At 42.5% G+C, this 19,194-nt stretch overlaps 1 protein-coding gene across 1 annotated transcript in view; it reads right to left on the bottom strand.

Moving 5' to 3' along the window:
- LOC101522123 (protocadherin Fat 3) overlaps positions 1–19,194 on the bottom strand; it is a 123,796-nt gene that overhangs the window by 20,404 nt on the left and 84,198 nt on the right. The window contains exons 16-18 of the mRNA XM_036493716.2: positions 11,841–11,975; positions 8,890–9,047; positions 2,167–2,635 (exon numbers count right to left, since the gene is read on the bottom strand). Coding sequence (XP_036349609.2) covers positions 2,167–2,635; positions 8,890–9,047; positions 11,841–11,975 — 762 coding nt within the window. The remainder of the gene's footprint in view (positions 1–2,166; positions 2,636–8,889; positions 9,048–11,840; positions 11,976–19,194) is intronic.

Raw genomic sequence — 19,194 nt, 5'->3', positions numbered from 1 at the left:
GGAGCTAAGGAAAGATATTTCTTTTTTTTTTTTAAGATATTTCATTTGAAGAAAGATCTTCATTGTAGGAAGACTTGAGCCCCCAAGCACAAATGGCAAAACAAATCAAAACCAAAAGCAAAACACACAAAGCTTGTGTATCTGCTTGGAAGAAGCAGCAGCTATGTGGAATCCTAGTCCGGAGCGCAACCATAGGAGGAAGTGGGGGCGTAAAGAGAGCATGCTGTCATGCAAGGCTGGACCACTGGAAAGGAAGGGAAGTATACAGGGGGTGGTCTGCAGTGCCGTGAGTTAGCTAGACCAAAGATGATCTTAAAATATAGGAAAAAAAGTGGTTATTCTTCACTTCAGTCATAGTCATTTGATTAACACACCTTCACTGAACACTTAGCTAAAAGATTTCATGGCAGTTTAAAATGAAGTGTAAATGCACATGCAGGAACAAGATTCCATATTTTTCATACAGCCATTATTTTGGAGATAACCATTTTGGAAGCCAACAGCTTTGCCAGCTAAAACAACGCCTTGCCCGCCTTAAAAGTACATTACAATTTGTGGCTGTGTACTGAAGATTTGACATGAAGTGGTGTTCTATTTCAACCCAATTTAATTATATGCTCTTTTTATATATCATAGATGGTTCACACTAGCACAATTGTTTTGCCTAGTGAAAAACTGGCCATGACTCGTCATAATGTGCTGGTTTATAGAACCACTGAAGTATAGTTACTGCCCATCATCCAGGAATTATGGCACCATAACAACCCTTTATTTACATATACTGCTGAGACAGTAAAAACAGCAAATAGATTTCTTAAATCGAGAAGGCAGAAATTTCCCCCCAGGGTACTTGGTCCTCATTGTGGCAGTAACATATGCAAGTCTAAACAACTTCGGTATCTGTATTTCGGCTGTGCATCATTTCCTGGTCAGTTTATAACATTCTAATAATAAAATGCACTCTAAATTTGGAGTTGGGCTTCATGAACATGAGACGGTAATGCGCACAGCAGAATCTCGAAGTGATTTGTGAGGAAGGGTTTGATTTGCTCACCACAGACCTGGCAAGCCGCTCTGCACAGGGGTGGACATGGGTTTGGTGGTCGGAGTGCTGGCGGAACGCAAGTCTTCGGTCAGGAGCATACCTGACTTGGTTGACATGAACACAGACAATGCATCTAGGCAGTCAGAGCTGCCTTTATCTTTCCACTCCCGGGACTGCAAGAATCCTGGCTTTCCCCTCAAGCAATGGAAACCTTCTATAAATCTCTTCTTTGCGGGAAAGTGTCTACTCCTTTCTTGTTTATGATGTACCTTTAGGGGGAAATATTCAGGTAGACTATCATCCCCTCACTGACCCTTATCATCCTGAGACTACACATATGTTCCTTTTCCATATTCTTGACTTTTTTACTCCTTTGTAGAATTGTCAGTAGACTTATTTTTTCCTATAAAGGTTTCAAAAGTTTGCTTGCAAGCATCTCCACTCTGCTACTATTCCTGGGTGGCAGGCTCATTACCACCACTGTTACCTTGTTAGTAAACTGTGTCTACCATTGGTCAGCAATTCCAGGCAGTGAAAGGATTATGCACAGACAATGAAACTGAAGACGGCTGTCTCTGCAGTGACAGGCAGCTAGCACGTGGGAGACATATGCAGGTCCTTCAAAAAGTTGGTGGAAAATGGAGTTCAGAGATCTGTTTATTTTGCTACAACACTTTATTTAAGATCCGTGTTTACAAGGAATCTTCAGAAAGTTCCTCAAGAATGAATACTATAAAAAATGCATGGATTTTCAAAAGTTTTGTAACAAAACACGTACATCCAAATCCACTAGCTTTTTGAAGTACACTTCCATTTAAAAGGTGGTCCTGTTCATCCAAACTGCTGAGAGGCCTGGAAGGGTGTGGATTGGAAAACTCTGTCTATGGCCACAGTCCTGCACATGTGGTGTGTCACAAACAGTTGGCTAAACTGACCACTCCTGCTGTGGCAAGCTCTGAAATTTCCATTAAGTGAACGAGGAAGCTCTGGGAGCAACCTGGTTGTGAACACTCCTTTCTGAGAGCTGTGAAGATGGGACCTTCTACAGGTTCATCCCGCACAATGAAGCCCCCAACCCCAACTGCTACTGCATATAACGCCCAGGGTATAGGCTCACTTACCACCAGAGGGCAGGTTTGCACAGGTGCCTCCATGCTGGCATGGGCTGCGCTCACAGGCGTCTGGGTAAAGCACGCAGCCCAGCTTCAGCTCGGTCAGGCCCACCACTTCTGCGAAGCTGCTGCGTTTGTTCTGCAGGGGTAGCTCGTTGTTATTCAGCACCACTGAGTCCAGGCAGCCCTGGAAGCCGCTGAGCACCTGCGTGACCCGCGTGTCGGTCAGGCTGCGGATGTTGTCCGCCTGCACCAGGGCACCGAAGTAGATGGTGCTCTCAGTGCTCAGCGTCTGGAAGTAGAGGGGTGCCCTGCGCCGCTCCACGTAACTGTCGTCCAGGGACAGGCTGGTAAAATTGCGGTTGAGCTCCAGGAATACGGAATGCCAGCTGCCATCGTTGACAGTGCGGCCTGAGATGCCCAAGATGCCTGGGCCACTGCCACAATCCAGCTGGAACCACAGCTTGCCATCCACAATCTGCACGGGAAAGAACAACAGGTTACTTTAAATGTCAATCTGGCCACATCTGTATATATATAATCTACTGGTTAGCTGTTCCCAGTTACAAGTCCAAGCCGTTCACAAGCAGCTTGTAAGGTGCACCTTGCTTTTATATAGACATAAATCTCTGGTTGATTTTTATACCACTCCCTCCTCCTTAGCTGCCATGTAGGCCTCCTAGGGCCTGATACTTTGAGTAAAATGAGCATGCTTCAGAAACCTATAATTATATTTACTATTGGTTCTCATCTCTACGCATTTACTCTTTTAAAGTCTACAGCACTGTCTTGTGCAGTGGTGCTTATTCGCTGAGCCCTTTGTCGTCATTCTCACCACGGGAATGATTTCTATTAACTCAATATTTATGGAACAGCTAAATATGCTAAACAGTCTGCAAGGTGTACAACAACCGCACAACTAGATCACAGCAGGCTAGCTGGGATACATCTCAAATAACCCCACATATTACATCACATACATTCCCAGAGTAAGTGATGGGAGTGGTCTACAGGGGAAAGAGAGCAGGAAGATATAAAGGGGAAAAAAATCCCATTTCTCAGCTGGAGAGCCCTGCAGAGCAATCTGCTGGTTTTGCAGCTCACATCTCATGGATGCGTGCAGCTCCAAGCCATTAGTTCTAAGACGGAGCACTACCTGCTGCTTTGATTACACCAGCTGGGGCTGAGACCACAGCTTGCCACCCCCAATCTGGATGGGGGAGGGGCGTGTGCAAGATGCATACTCCAAGAGCCGGATGGGCTTCGAAATCCTTCCAAGAGGCTAGCCCCAAGGCACATTCTGCACAGGGAGTGTCTGTGTTAGCGAAGCATACTGGCTGGCACAGAGCTGCAGGGTAGGGGCAAGTTTTGCTGTTGCTGGGGTGATGGGGTGGCCAATGAGTCCTCTGTCGTCTACTCTTGCCTACGTTTCTGAGATGCAAGGTGAATCTAGCATCCTGAGAATGAGAGTTCTTGCCCAGCCAACACATTTACATGTGGCCACAAAGAGCATCGCGGCCATAAATTATGAGAGACAGAGGCTTGTTTCCTGGCATTTATCTGTGATCAGTAGGAAGATCCCATGAAGGCCAGGATCAGAGTCAGGCAAGGAGGTGGGACTGGTCTTTGTTGAGGCTCTATAGGCATTAGTAGTTCTGTGCAAAGAGAGATACTTGTTGGGAGACAAAAAGAAAAAGGAAGGGAAACAAAATGAGAAGAAAACACACACCTTTCTAGGTCACTAACAGCCACGGCAGCATAAATATCAAAGGAATTCATGGAAACAGGCTGGAGAGTCTTTCTGATACGTTTCACTGCTAATAGACCTGTCAGCAATCACTACAGAGCCACTTGTGTGCCCTAATTAAGGATTTCCCTGTGCTCTGCAGACAACAGATTCTTAGGAGCTCTCCTTTTTTATGTCTTTGTGATTCCATGGATTCTCCCCTCCTGTATAAAAATTCAAAGGTTCCTGCTGCATCCACATGTGTGCACAGAAGGCAAGGGGCCTCATGAAGCAGATGGGGGTCTTGTGGGAATTCAGGAATGCTGAGTGTAGCTTAGGTTCTACTGCATACCACTGAGGTCACCTGCAGAGGAAGGTACTGTCCGCACTGTAGAATGGTTAGCTCCATTAAATACACACATGCACACTCTACTCTGCTGCAAATGTACTGATGTCAGGACTGGCCACAGCCATTCTCAAAATTTCCACAGGTAATCTTACAATACTGCTCATTGACTCATTCTGACAAAATGCACTGCATGGAGATTGTAAATCATACCAGTGGCAACACCTGGATGATATCAATATTTGTATTTTAGTGGAAGTAATAAAATGACCAAATGTGACTTTGGAGATTACTTTCCTGTGGCACATCTGTTGCTTTGCTCCAGGGCTGCAAAACAGAGTCCCCAGTCTTTCATGGAAGAAAATCTGGTGGCGAGGGTGCAATTCATGTAAGTTTGTGTAACAGGTCATTCAATTAATGTTACCTGGTCCCCTCTCCTACCCTCTCCTTGTTGGAATAGTAACCGAGTTACTAATTCATCCAGAAGAACCTAGTAACTCTGCCTTACTCTGACACATGGAAATCCTGCAACGGAGGTCGCTTAAAACCATTCCCTGTGAGCACTGAGTCCAGGAACATTCCCTTTGATTCAGTTGAAAAGTAACAGTAGCAGCACTGCCGAATGAAGCAAACCAGATGCCTGTGTGCCTCTTACAAAAGTCATTTGAATGTATCAGCCTTGTTTATTTGACAAATTAGCATGCTGATAGCAAGTTACCTTGTAAAAAGCTAAAAATTTTCTGCTATTTCATTGGGGTACTCTGCCAGGGAGAAAAAAGAACGCTTGGTTCTCCTGGTAACTAAACTCCTTTCCTTTGAGGAAAAATAGGCTCTGATCCTATTTGGCTTTTTTTTTTCTTCAGAATTGGGTTTGCCCAATTTTAAAAGAGTTCTCTTGTAAGAGAATGATGCTTTCTCTAACCAGAGGGCAAGCTGTTTTAATACAAACTGAGTTATACCTACAAGTGTATAGCCTATAACTGAAATCAAAGCTTATGGCAGTGATATGTAAATGATGTACCAGTGTGGGCTGCGGCTAGGTAAGTTCAGTGAAATGCATAATTCAGAGTGATCTGTCGTATGTTATAAAAATATATAGGATCATCAGGATTGAGATTATTGATATGCTTTAACTTGGCTCTTTGGTAGCTTGGGGTCTTAAGAGACAAGAAACAGAAGCTGCAAAAACTCAGTTCTATAGGAAAGCAGGATTTTCAGTGAAACATGTAAATTATGGCACAAGGTCAACAACTTCAGGTATGTGGCTGCAGCAAATGCAATATAATTGTGGAACTTGCAAGAGGCTTATTTAGATATTGTTGAAAAAAGTACTTTCTAAAAGCTCATTTTCAAGGCTGTTAATAATAGCTGTCTGTCACACAGTAACTGCTCAAAAAGAATACTGTGAATGAATACATGACTGGCTACATGATTATCTCAGCTGTCTGGATCTCTACATAAACCACTATGCTACCCTGAACCATGGACCCCCTGTCACAGACCCAGACTCTCTACTGACTAGCAGCCACATGGAAAGAAGTTCCTGGATCATTCTTAGTCTCAGTCTCCTCCCAGGGAGAAAGCACAAGCACACACTCATCCTACATGGTGGAGGAGTGGCCATCAAGAATATGTGAAAACACTTGGTAAACTCATAGACATTTTATCACTAGTATAAAATGTGATGATTACAAGCTAATGGTACTTAATGGCATTGCTATATAGGTCCTAGCAACTATGAAGTTTGGGGGAGTTTCCTCATTATTATTCCACTTTTTGTTGGAGACATGACATCATTCCAAATGGGCTAAACTGTAAATCAAATGAGCATTCCCTGTATTCCCTTTTCCATGGACACTGGAGTCCCAGACCAGCTGTCCAAGAATTGCCAAAATGAAATGATGTATCACCTATAACTTTGAGAAAAGTTAACACACATGATCCTTTTAGATGAGCCACAAATTATTGGAGCTCAACGACTGACATCGAGAAAAAGTTGACTGCCTTGGAGATTTCTCTTCTGTTGGCCTGATGTGTTTCTTCTCTAGGGATGAGCAGAGTCATTGAATTTATCCCACTCTGTCATTTTGGCTGTCAGAGAACTCATCATTATGATTTGTCCCTCACTAATGTAGTTACCCTGAATTTAGGTTTTTCAATAGTGATACTCTTTCCTACTATGTTGGTTAGCTTTTAACCTTTTATTTTCATCATTATAGTGCTTTGATTTTACTGCATTTGGGTGCATGTGGCAAGTCTTGCATTTCTTTTGGAAGGCAGAATATTACTGGTGAGCAGAAGAATCACTGTCTTATTGCAGTCGAAAGACAATCATACCCTTTATCCATGAGTATTTCACTTCTCAAGATCTCCATGTAGTTCTTCAACAGGCTTCAAGGGGTGCTGTTAACCCCACTGATTGTCTTAAGTACGTTTTCAGAGAATGTGCTTGGACTGAGAAAACATACACACCCGATAGGTTCAATTTAAACAAAGCACTTCAGCTTAGTATTGAACCACAGTACAGGGTACATACTGTAGCTAAAGCCAATGAAATTAAATCTTGCATGAGGTTGAAAATGTTAAGCAAACAGATTCAAATCCCCTTAGTGAATATTGCTGGTGACTGCATGAAAATACCTGCAAGACTACAGGCCAGCTGTATCCTGCTTTGGGCAAACTCAACATATGAAAAGCAAACTTATAAAACAGACAGAGTTGGGTTGATTATTCACATCACACATGGATTAATGGATGAGTTCCTTCAAACAGCAGCCATCCCAAGTTTATCAGAATTCTATTTATAGAAATTCACTTTACACAATTTTCAGAAACATGATTGTTGCATAAAATACAATATACTTTAGGAGCAAGAACTGCCTATGAGACTTAATTACTGTTTTTCCCTTCCCCGGGGATTTGCTAATAAATTGTCAAATGACAAACTCCTTCTTAAGATCAAGTCACTTAGGCTCAGTATTTTTGATTCCCTCTCAAAAACAATACTGTAGAAGTGATTTATTTCTTCTGGATGTTGTGTGACCTCCAGCCCTGTTAGAGCTTACAGGAGGAGTGAGGAAGAGCATGAGAGGCAAGCAGAGCTTCTAGGAACTGGTGGTTCTGCCTGAGCAGAACACTTTCCCGGCCGTTGTGCAAACCCTCACATCTCAGCGCTGTTTAGAAAAACTTCTCTTGACTTAAGGCAAGCAACTCAGACAGCAAGTGGGAATGACACAAGACTTCGAGGACTTTCCATTTTTCTTTTCTCTGAATGCCTTATTTGAATGCATCGTGCTCAAAACTACCTCCCCAAAGTGCTTGTCTTATTTTCTTTTGAAAACATTATCTTCTTTTACAGAGCTGAAATCATTCTCTGAGCTGAATGGATAAGGAATGTGAGACATTCCTCATAGAAGTAGCCAACTTTCAAACTCCTTTTCATTCACTCTGGCAACTATCTGGCAGCATCAGAAGGTGGTAAGATGTCTGTGATCGCTAAGAGAAATCACTGGCATTTAACATCCTCCATATTTCTTCCTTTTCTCTTCTGCGTTCAGGACTAAAGTCTAGGGTAACGAAAAAGCTTGCATGTCATCTATCAAACAATAGAAGGACAGAAGCTAGTAAGACTTATCCCAGTTCCTGCTGAGCCTGAACCTTGGGGAAAAAAACACCTTTCCAGCCATTTCCACTTGGATGAGCACTTGCTACCAAATACTGAGTACTTCTAAATGCATCTTGCACAAGCTGGCATCACAACCTGGTGAGAAGGGCATCAGATGAAATAAGTCCTCCTCCTTCTCTTCCCTCTGCGGAAGGCCAAATCTGCAATAGCTGTAGTGGCAACAATGAGAGCTAAAGACAGTATGCAGATTAGAGCTTGGAGTGAGAGTCCTTGAGAAATGGGTCCAGGCCTTGCTACTTACTAGCTATGCAACCTCAAGTACGTGACTTAGCTGTTTTAAACTGTCTTTCTTTTCTCCATCAAATATAGAAGATCATATTAAGACACTCGTTATACCAACTTTCTAATAAACTTAATGATGCTTTAATTGCTATTGCTTTAACAGATATTAACAATAACAATAACTCTTTCACCAATGTTGTTTTTGCTTTCATGGAAGCACCATAAACCCAGAACTGAATAAAAACATCCAGCTTGCTCTAAAGGCAATCTGACTAACTTGAGATGGTTTTTGTTCCTGGGAAAATAATTAAAAATTAGGCCACTTGGGTCAAGATAAGATATATGGAATCTTCCATATCAAAGATCACCAACTCCCTTCCTGTGCAAGAATAAAATGCAGACACATGTGGTGGACGTGGACAAAGGCAGTCCTTTCAATGGACCACCCGTGTTGAGGAACCGATTAAGAGAAATGTTCTAATGAGCTGTTGAGTGACTATGGAGCCAAGCAGGCCAGCCTTGAACTTGTTCTTGAGGGAGATGCCCCGCTCTACCAATAGCCAATTTTGAAGTTTGCTATTCAAAAAGAAGTGCGTGTTGGCACCCTTCCCAGTCCTGCTGCCACTTTCCTTTGCCCTAAAGTGGCTTTTGGTCTAAACTTGAAAGACAAAACCGTTTCAACAGTCCTCATTCCAAGAGCCAAAACACTAATACAAGAACTGACTGGAAGCAAAGATAACCCATTTTAAGTACCTTTAGAATTATGCAGGGATTTGCTCTGGTGTACATAATAATCCCGTTGCTTTGCAGGGTTCGCAGACGCAGCGCTAGCTTAAAGTTTTCTTCTTTACTGTTTTCAGAAAGCCGGTATTTGATGTAACTGTTTCCAGCAAAGCTGAGAGAAGTGTGCCCTGAAAACACCATTGCAAAAAGATGCATAGATTTTTAATATCTAAAAATGAGCAGAAATATCGGAAATAACCTCCCCAAACCACCAACCACCTAGAAAACTGGTTGAACACCACATGGAGTTAATGAAGGTGTTGAGGATAAATGTTTGTGATTTAAAAATTGATTCTCCATGTCATATTACAGTTTCTGATTTCAAATAAAACCACAGCTACCAAAAAAACCTTAATTATCTTTGGCCAATGGCAACTTGGTAAATTCCATAGCTTGGATTTTCTTATTGTCACCAAATTCCCAATTTTCACTCTCTAGAGTTAAGGTTATTAAGACACCTGCTTATGCATCCCACTCCCAATACTCAGGCATTCAAGAATCTTCAATTCAATTAAACGGTGGAAGGACAACCAATGCATTTTAAAATAAGAACCATATTCCTCAAATAGCCTAATGTCAAATAGCCAAGTGATATCATTTGCACACATGTTATTTCAGGCAGCTAATAGCAATGAAATTCCTGTGAAGTCACTTCTTCACAATTTAGTTTGAAAGTCTGTTCCTGGACTCAAAAGTCTGCAGCCCAATTCTAAGTTCACTTTATTTTCAATTTGCCATCCACTTCATGCATTTAAGAGGTAGCGTAATGGTTGAAAAGTTGCTCTCTGCAGGTAAGGCAGAAAGTGTGGAAACACACCAAGTGGACAACCAAATGGCATTCTACACAAGAGAAGGGAGATTGCCAGAAAGCGACATCAGAATTTGGGGGATTTTCATCCTACATGTCCTGTTGCTGTGCTCATAGCCTGAGTATTGAGGTGGCAGCACCATCATTTTCTTCCAAATGTAAACGTAAGATGACTTAGGCAGGCACTCTGGTCATCTCGTCACCTGCTGGGCATCTACATTATTGAAATTTACTAGGAAAGACCTTCAGCATCCAATTAAAATAAAATGCCAATTAATCTATTTGGTATGGAGAGAGAGTGCTCCCATCCTTTAGTTTACACCACAAATACCTGTGATGCTATGGCTAGGCCAAAGCTGAAGCAGGTGATAGGAGACTGATCCAAGTCTCCTTTATAGGCACTAGGATGCCAATTACTTAGACCATCAGAGCTGTCTCTTGGGTCAACATCAGCCAGATGCTGGAGTCGGTAGCCAGAGGCAGGTGTTGAGCTCAGGCCCGCTAATGTGGGATGTAAGTGTCTTAGATGCAAGGCTGAACACCTGCCCCAACTTCCATTTATATGAACAGTGCTTATCTTGGTAAAGGCTGAAATTTTAAAGCCTAGTTCTTGCAAAGTGCCCTTCACATACCAGGAATAATTATTTTTTCCCATTACAATTACTATTATTATTATCAATACCTAAGTATTTCACGGATTCCAAAATTGGTACCAGTTAATGTGTCTTAAATGCGCACTCTAACTAAAAGAGCACTGTATTGGTACCAGAAATGATGGGGCTGTCATTGTGGCATAGTAGGAAAAGTTGCCAACCGCAATGCCACCTTCTATATGGGCACTGGTTCAAGTCTTGGTTGCTCTACTTCCAATCCAGCTCCCTGGTAATATGCCTGGAGAAACAACAGAAGATGGTCCAAGGGCCCCTACCACCCATGTGGGAGACCTGGAGAAAGCTTCTAGCTTCTGGCTCCTCGCTTTTGGACTGGCTGCTGTGGCCATTTGAGGAGTGAATCAACAGGTGGTTGGTTTAGCCATCTCTCTCTATGACTCTGACTTTCAAATAAGTAAATAAATCTTTAAGCAATGAAACATACTCTTTTTAGACAAAAGAACTGGTGGAGGATATATGAATCAAATGAAATATTGAAACTGATGGTCACAGAGGATCATTTGAATCAAAATTTGCCTAAGACATATACCTCTCTGTTCTAGAACTTGAGGCTAGTTACAGCTTTCTAGCGGAGTCAGTCTACTTGTTTTCTTAACTTGGTTTGCGTTTTGGGACTTTAGCAATATCGCCTTAGTTCCACTTTCTGTCCATCTCTGTTTTGTGTTCACACATTTGTGTAGCCCTCTGAACATCAAAGGCCATGCCCTAGATATTATGACTCCTTTGCCTAATTGACAGCCTTCTATTTTTCTGTAATTTTATATTCATAACAGTCACATAATATCATTGAAAATACATGCTGTGTCTTGCCATTTTGCAAGGAGTCTACCGACTTCACATTTTTCTTTAGCAGAGATTGTATCTGGGATAAATCCCAAGGTCAAGCAAGGGAAAAGTTAGCTGTGGTCCATTCCCAATGACAATGTAACATGCAGACAGAAGTGTCCTCTGAAGGGCTTGGGCAGTGTTAATGTACTAAAGGGCATGAGGTGGTCACAGAAGGTGGCTGGGAACCCGCATTTACTTTTAACATATTGGTTACTCATTACTATGTCAATTAATTCCATAATGATGTAAATTTTTGCTGATGGTATGTTGGAGCTTTCAATTGACTGGGATGATACTCTGCTGGCTCTGTCATCAGACCAGAGAGGGTATACCTAAGAAACCGTTGAACTTGACGGGACAATAAGATGCTGGACTCTATGTTTGGTATACGCTTGCAATGGGGAAATCTCAACTGAACTTGAGCTGTGGTTATGCAATAAGGTGGAGGAATCCACCATGGTGGGAGGGTTTGGGGAGGGGTGGGGAGAACCCAAGTATCTATGTAACTGTGTCACATAATACAATGTAATTACTGAAGTTAAATAATAAATAAAAAAAAAAAAAAAAAAAGAAATATAAAACTACAACCCTTATCATTCTACCACTCTCTGTACCTGAGCACTCTCCAAGCTTCCCTGGTGGACACTGGCAAAGGAAGGGTCTCCTGCTGGCTTCATAACCGACACACTGCATGTCCCCTGGACATGGCTTCTCCAGGCAAGGATCGTTGGACCCTGGGCACAGTCCTCCTGTGACAAAGGGGGAATGCAGACAGTCAGTACACAAATGGGTTGTACAGGCTCTGAGCTTAGTAACAGTCTGTCCAAAAGATGATGATCCCAATGGGTTTCAGCGGTTGTGTGTTTCTGTCAAATGCCCCTGCATCTGCCAAAGTGGGGGGTTGGTTAGGTGAAAAGAGTAAAGAGTGAAGTTCCTGTGAAGCTAAAATACACCATGGTCCAATCTGGATCACCTTCATCAGAAGACAGGGACTGTCTGGCAGCATTCAGTCAAGTGGAGTTTCTGCACCTTGGTGGCCATTTGAATGTACCCCTAGGATTTATAAATTCTTCTACATCCTTTTCTCGTTCTGAAATACCTGGGGCTAGATTTCAAGACATGTTAGCTATTGATTGTAGATGTGGAAGAAAAAAGATGTTTCTAAAGAGATACAAGTATGACTGAATCTAAGTTGTGAAAACACAGCTTCCATTGTTTCCTAATCCTTTTGGCTACACACTAGTTTATTGATTAGCTGTAAACATACCATTCCAGCGATCAAAAAAGTAGAATTAGCCTTGGCAAAGGAAGGCTTCCGTTTTACCTCTGCGTTGTTAACAGCACAGCAAGATGAAAGGTTAATCCCTTCTCAGGGAAATCCTAGGCAGCGGATTAACTGACTAAGGTACAATGCAGGACCCAAGTGTGTGATGTCAGCGCTGGAATAAGGGTAAATATTGGTGCATGGATGCAAGCACAAAAGTCCTGAACACAGCAAGAGAAACTAGTCCACCTGCAATCTGATAAGAGTTGAGATGGTACAAGGATTATATAAAAAAAAAGATGCAAATTAAAAATAACCCACAATTGCAACAGCAGTTTCCCAACTGGGTTAGCCATGTCCTAAACGAGTCCCTTGTCCGGGAACTCAAAATACACTGGCCATCAGCAGTTCATGCCTGGGCACAGCCTGGCCCGGGTGATGTTCCTTTCAATAGTAACTTTCGGGCCTGGCGGCGTGGCCTAGCGGCTAAAGTCCTCTCCTTGAACGCCCCGGGATCCCATATGGGCGCCGGTTCTAATCCCGGAAGCTCTACTTCCCATCCAGCTCCCTGCTTGTGGCCTGGGAAAGCAGTCGAGGACGGCCCAATGCTTTGGGACACTGCACCCACGTGGGAGACCCGGAAGAGGTTCCTGGTTCCCGGCATTGGATCGGCGCTCATCGACCCGTTGCGGCTCACTTGGGGAGTGAAACATCGGATGGAAGATCTTCCTCTCTGTCTCTCCTCCTCTCTGTATATCCGGCTTTCCAATAATAATAATAAAAAAAATAGTAACTTTCTTTCCTTCCTGTGATACAGCTGTTTCTTTGTCTAGGAGGAAGCAGAAATACAGTGCCAACTACATCTCAATATTTTAAGGATGATAATCCTGGAGAGGAGCAACACATGCAGCACTAGCAAAGTCAGAAATCATAAATCCTATTTTCCACTGGTTCACAGCTCAGTGATGAAACACATTCCTGGCACTGATCCAGCTTACAAAGTCTTGGAAGTGAAGGCATTTTTAGCTGAAAATTTAGAATCGTCTCTTCAGTGGCTCTGTAAGGCCTAAGTGCCCTAAAATATATGTTCTAGATTTCTTTTTATCCTCAATACCTTTATTTCCCTGCCATGTATTTGGCAATATTTATGGAACTTAAAACAGCTGTGTGACCATCTCATGAACTGATTCAAGACACTCTGGTTTTTCAATGATTTTTTGGTGCATTCACTCAACAAATAATCACATGGCTGAATTGGTACAACTTTTCAGAAAATTCACTGAGTACAGTAATTCTTGAGGAAGATGATGATGATAGGAGTGGGTGTAGAAGGATGAAAGAGAATGACAGCTCACAGCTCCTCTTCTGCTGCCCAGGAATGAACAGGCAAGCACATGATCGCCAAAGTAGAAAGTAGCCGTTATGACAGAGATATGTGAAAGTACCGAAGGACCAGAGGAGAAAGAATTCTGTCTCCTCGGAGAGTATCAGACATCTTCATAAAGGGGCATCGCCATTCAGGCTTGACGAGTGAGATCCTGTGTGTAACAAAAGAACAAGCCAACCATGGAGAGCAGCTTAACCTGACGCCTGTCTTTAATTCACAGTAAGATCACAACTCCATGGGTTGACTCTACTATATTCCGCTCTGGCTTCATTTCTGTCTTTGACAGCAACATACACACTTCTGGAGTGCTCCTAAATACTGACCAGTAGCTAGCACATGCTAAAAAAAAAATGAAAACTCAGCACGATGCTATCTTGGCCATGTGGAGGTGGCAATGTGCAAAACTCAAAAAGGGCAGGCCAAAAATGTGATGCAAATTCTGCATTCCCCCTCCTCCCAACTACACACACACACACACACACACACACACACACACACACACACACAAAACAATAGTTTATAAATTTAAGAAATCTACTTTCCCTTCTGTGGGCATGCCTTTGTCCTTTCTATTTTACCCCACCTAACACTATCCTCTCTATAAATTTCTGTTTCTGGGCCTGGCATGATAGCCTAGTGGCTAACGTTCTCACCTTGCATGCACCAGGATCCTATATGGGCACTGGTTCTAATCCTGGCACCCCACTTCCCATCCAGCTCCCTGCTTGTGGCCTGGGAAAACAGTCGAGGACAGCCCAAGGCCTTGGGACCCTGCACCCATGCGGGAGACCCAGGGGAGGCTCCAGTCTCCTGGCTTGGGACCAGTGCAGCTCTGGTTATTGTGGTTGATGGGGAATGAATCAGCAGATGGAGGATCTTTTTCTCTGTCTCTCCTCTCTGTATATATAACTTTCCAATAAAAATATAATAAATCTTTAAAAATAAATTTCTGTGTTCCTGAGAACAGCTACAGATATGTTTTTCATTTTGTTCTGCCCCAATGGAATGTCTACACTGATAAAACAATTGACACTAACAATTCAGTTTTAATGTTTCAATTTCAAAGAGGGAAAGCAAAGCTTTTTATTTCTGTGTGAATTATGGTAATATTAAGAAAAAGATAGTTTTCAGTGCTAAGCACTATACTTCCTAAAAAATACATCATTTGGGTAAGCTTTACCTGTATTTACATGTTTTAAGCATTTCTTTTTACCTTCAGTCCCACTTTGGTAATCAGTACAAAACTTCTAGCTTTAGCATCCATAATTCTGCAGTAATGCAAAAAGCCATTTAAGCCAGCGACTGGAGCTCAAAACTCACTTTTTGTTATTTCCCATGTTCTGTGTTGCAGCCCATATAATCAACTTGCAATCACTAATGATTATGCTAGGTTCCATCCCCACTCACAAATTTGTAGCTCAAGGAACATACAACACACATTAAAACAAATTGTGTAAATATATTCTAGAATAATCTTATTAGATATATAAGAGTGTATAATATAAGTACATTCATTCTAGCAGCATGGATTTTGATGGGTTCTTTTCTTTCCCTTTGCTTATCAGCTCTTTAGGAGTGAGGAGTCAGTTTTGGATAAAGGACATGTCTCTTGATGCTGTAAAAGTCTTCCACAGTCTCATCCCTGAGTCCCAGACTGTGAGCTGCTGCTGTCAGTTTGCTCTGTTCACTGAGCCACTTTCTTGTGGTTTAATGTGGAACCAAGGCAGCTAAGAGTATGGAGGTCAGTATGAATGTGACATCTTCTTAGAGGTGTCAGAGGTGGCCACGTATGCAGATCGCAGTCTAGTGCTGTAAAGACTCCTCGCTATAGAAAACAAGTTCCTCATATCCGATGTGACCATTCCTTCCTGATACATTGAAAGTTTATGTCCTTTAATAAACAAATACCATCAGAGGGACCTGGCCTTGGTGTGACAACCCTGAGCAATGGCACCTGCCCCTCGGCCTCAGAGACACTCAAGTCCCACTCTTGGGGACATTTTCTTGGAGGCAGTGTCCTTCTTTGTAGTCAAAGCCCTCCGTTCTTGGCCAGGTGACATCCAGGACACTTTCACTGGATGCTGAGGGGTTAACTTGTTTTTAGAAATCAAGATTCATACCATCACCTTTCCAGGGAAGTATAAACGCCTCTGCACCATTAAGACCCTTTTGCATGTAGAAGGCGCCTCACCTGCTCTGGAGTATCGGTGAAGAAACAGCAGTGTTAAGTCCTAGTGCTTCTGGGAAGAGGTTTATCTCATTAATTATCATTAAATAATCCAGGTTTAATGAACTTGTGCTGTGCTCTGTGACAGCCTGGGAGCTGGAGACTTGTGAACCTCTCCAGGCACCCATCATTTTGATGCTGGAGTGAAGTTGGAGAGAACATAGTCTCACTTTATTAAACCGAATGACACCACTGATTCTATGTTTGAGTAGCACCAGGCACTTGTAGTTTCTGTCACAACCTGAAGCAGACATAGTAAGTTCCATTCCCCATTCCCAGGTCCCTTTGGGAAGGGACGTGGTGTAACCAAAGGAGCACACTGCACCAGCAAGTTACAGACCTGGATTCTGACCTTGGCTAGTTTATTTGCTGTATGGCCTTGAAGAAATACCTTAGTCTATGTGCATCTGGATTTCCTTTTTACAAAACAATCAAGATAAAGAGACTTCCTAGAATCGTGAAAATAAAATGGGCTAGTGTATGTTTAGCACATAGAGGAAAAATACATAGAATAAACATATTACTATAAGCTCTCAATACTGGAGGCACTCATTTGACTCAACAGCATGACAGAGCCCTGAACTTGAATCTAGCCTTTCACTTGCTCTTCTTTTGGGGTCAGATTCGTGGTTTGTAAGTTGACAGATGAGAGGAAATCTTGCGTGCACTGGAAGTGTAAAAGCCTGGAGCTTTTTATTCATCAGAGTCATGGGGCATGCACAGACATGTCAACATCCAGCTTCCCTGTCTCAAATTAGGTGTTCTTTCCACACAGCCTCCCCATCAGGAGAAATGTGCACAGTCTGCTCGTTTTCTGAACAGAAGACTTCTAATCTGAAGGTTTGTACAGGTAGAAATTTACATCACTTTCTACTGAATCAACAATACGTGATTCATTTTCACATTCCAGCATGGTGGAACATGCAGAGAACAGAAGGGAGAGCCTTGTATGCTTGCACTGATTTGTTTTACTCATTTAAAAGGAAGGATGGTAGACAGAAATAGAGAGATATCCCATCTGCTAGTTCACTCCTTAAGTGTCTGGGAGCTGGGAACTCAATCCATGTTTCCCATGTTAGTAGCTGGGAACAAATCCATCACCTGCTCTCTGCCAGGGTGTTTATTAGCAACAGGCTGCAATCAGGAGCAGAGCTGGTACTCGAACCCAGAACTCTAATATGGCTGTGGGCATTCAAGTGAGATTTCAACTACTGTGCCAAACACCTGCTCTGATCTTAGGAGGGCCTCATTACCATATTTAGGATTCTGTCCACCTGCCCAGTACTCCACAGTGCCTTAGATTTAAGTCCATACCTTTAGTCAATATATCACTATCTAAATGAAAAATTATGCTGCCATTTAGAGCCAATTTCAACTTCTTGCTTCAGTTTCACCTCATGTGCTGAAGCATTCAGCAGCCAAAGGAAAACATCTCGTATCTTGAATTCATGTGCTTTATAAGATCTCATTTTTTGGCAAGTGTCACTTAATAACATTTCCGGTTCATGCATGGCCTAGAAGAATTTTAAAGACATGCTATCCAGAAACCTCAGCCATACATGGTCTCTTGTGATTCTTCAGAAGTGGAGAATTTACTAGAATGGTATTTTCTTGGCTTTACTGTATTTTCTATATGATTTCACTAAAGGCTGAGTGCTGTTTCAGTCAAGCATCCTCATGCATTCTGGAGATGAGTGATCTGCAGAGATAAATCTCTCTTAATGAAAATTAGAAACTAGCCAGCTTGTAGGAGGAAACTGTTTAAGATTCAAGGGACGTCCCTGAGAGTTAGTCAAAACCCTTGGGATAGATCCTGGTGGCTTTTTCTCAGCAAGTTAGCATTAACATGCATTAGCCTAAGAGTAGACTCAATCTTAGATTTGCTCTAATTTTTTAAAAAAACAAACCATCACAACCAAGTTTTAGCTTTCTTAATTGCCTCACAGGAGTTTTCATCACTTTGTTTCATTGAACTTATGAGAAGCATACTGCTACAGCCATCTAGCAGCAGGCTGTTTACCTGAGCTACCGTGATCTTCCCAAGGACTAGATACTGTACCATCCGGCCCAATCATTTTCCTTTATATCAGCCTGATGCATGGTGTTGTTTCATGCTCTGTGGGGATGGGGAACACATCAGGCCTGTTTCACTATGGATCTCCAGGGTCCTCCCAGGGCCTGATGTGAAATGGCATTCAATTAACTTCTGAATGTATGAGCAAGCAGAAGGATACCCCAGATCTATGGGTCTTTCTGTTTACTGCTTCCTCTCTTCAACATGCATTCCCTGTGTGGCGAAGAACCATTATGACAAGCTTCATTGCTTCCAGTGCCTTCCTTGGATTTGTCCAAGCGAAACTGATAACTTCGCCTTTAATGCCTCCTCTGTGCCCTCATTATACCACCTATAACTCTTAATAGCACAGATTTGTTTACAGCCAAGGGGCAAAGAAAGTTTTGCTGTCTGCCTAGGAAAAGAGTAGGCAAAGGTGATATTCACTATCCTTAGCTGTCTTAAGGGAAGCCTGCAGAGGAGGGCTTAGACAGATTGGGTTCTGTGTGGCTCTGAAGAGTACAGTTGGGTAACATGACAAGGAGATGGATTCGGTGTACTACTGTATAAGGCAGAAACTCATCTCAGGGCTGACTTGAGAACTGCTGGCACTGGTGCTCAAAACTTGGCTGAATTACTAAGCGAGAAATATAGGAAGAGGAAGTTTGCAGGTGGGGGAAGGATAGAGTGGGTGACTTCCAAGTTTCTTCCAAATCTGGGCAGAGAAAGAAAGTGTTGTGGTTAGGAAGTGCTTTGAGTAAAACAGTCAGGTGTGACCCTGGCTTAGCCATTTATCATCTATGTGACCTTGCACAAGCTAATTTGCCTCTCCAAGTCCTGGTTTCTTTCAGTTTTGAAGGGAGGTAATGGCCCCTGTTCTTTAGGATTATTGTGAGAGTTAAATGCAATTACATATGCATGAAAAGCAGCATAGTAATATCTTGCTCAGTCGATCAGTTGTGGTATCTGTCACTACTTGATCTGTCTACTCACTTATGCAATTTTTCTCACCTTCATACCTCCTCGGCCTGGAACGT

The sequence above is a fragment of the Ochotona princeps genome, chromosome 4 (genome assembly GCF_030435755.1).
Source record: "Ochotona princeps isolate mOchPri1 chromosome 4, mOchPri1.hap1, whole genome shotgun sequence".
Lineage (NCBI taxonomy): Eukaryota > Metazoa > Chordata > Mammalia > Lagomorpha > Ochotonidae > Ochotona > Ochotona princeps.
This window is presented reverse-complemented; position numbering and strand designations above follow the sequence as displayed.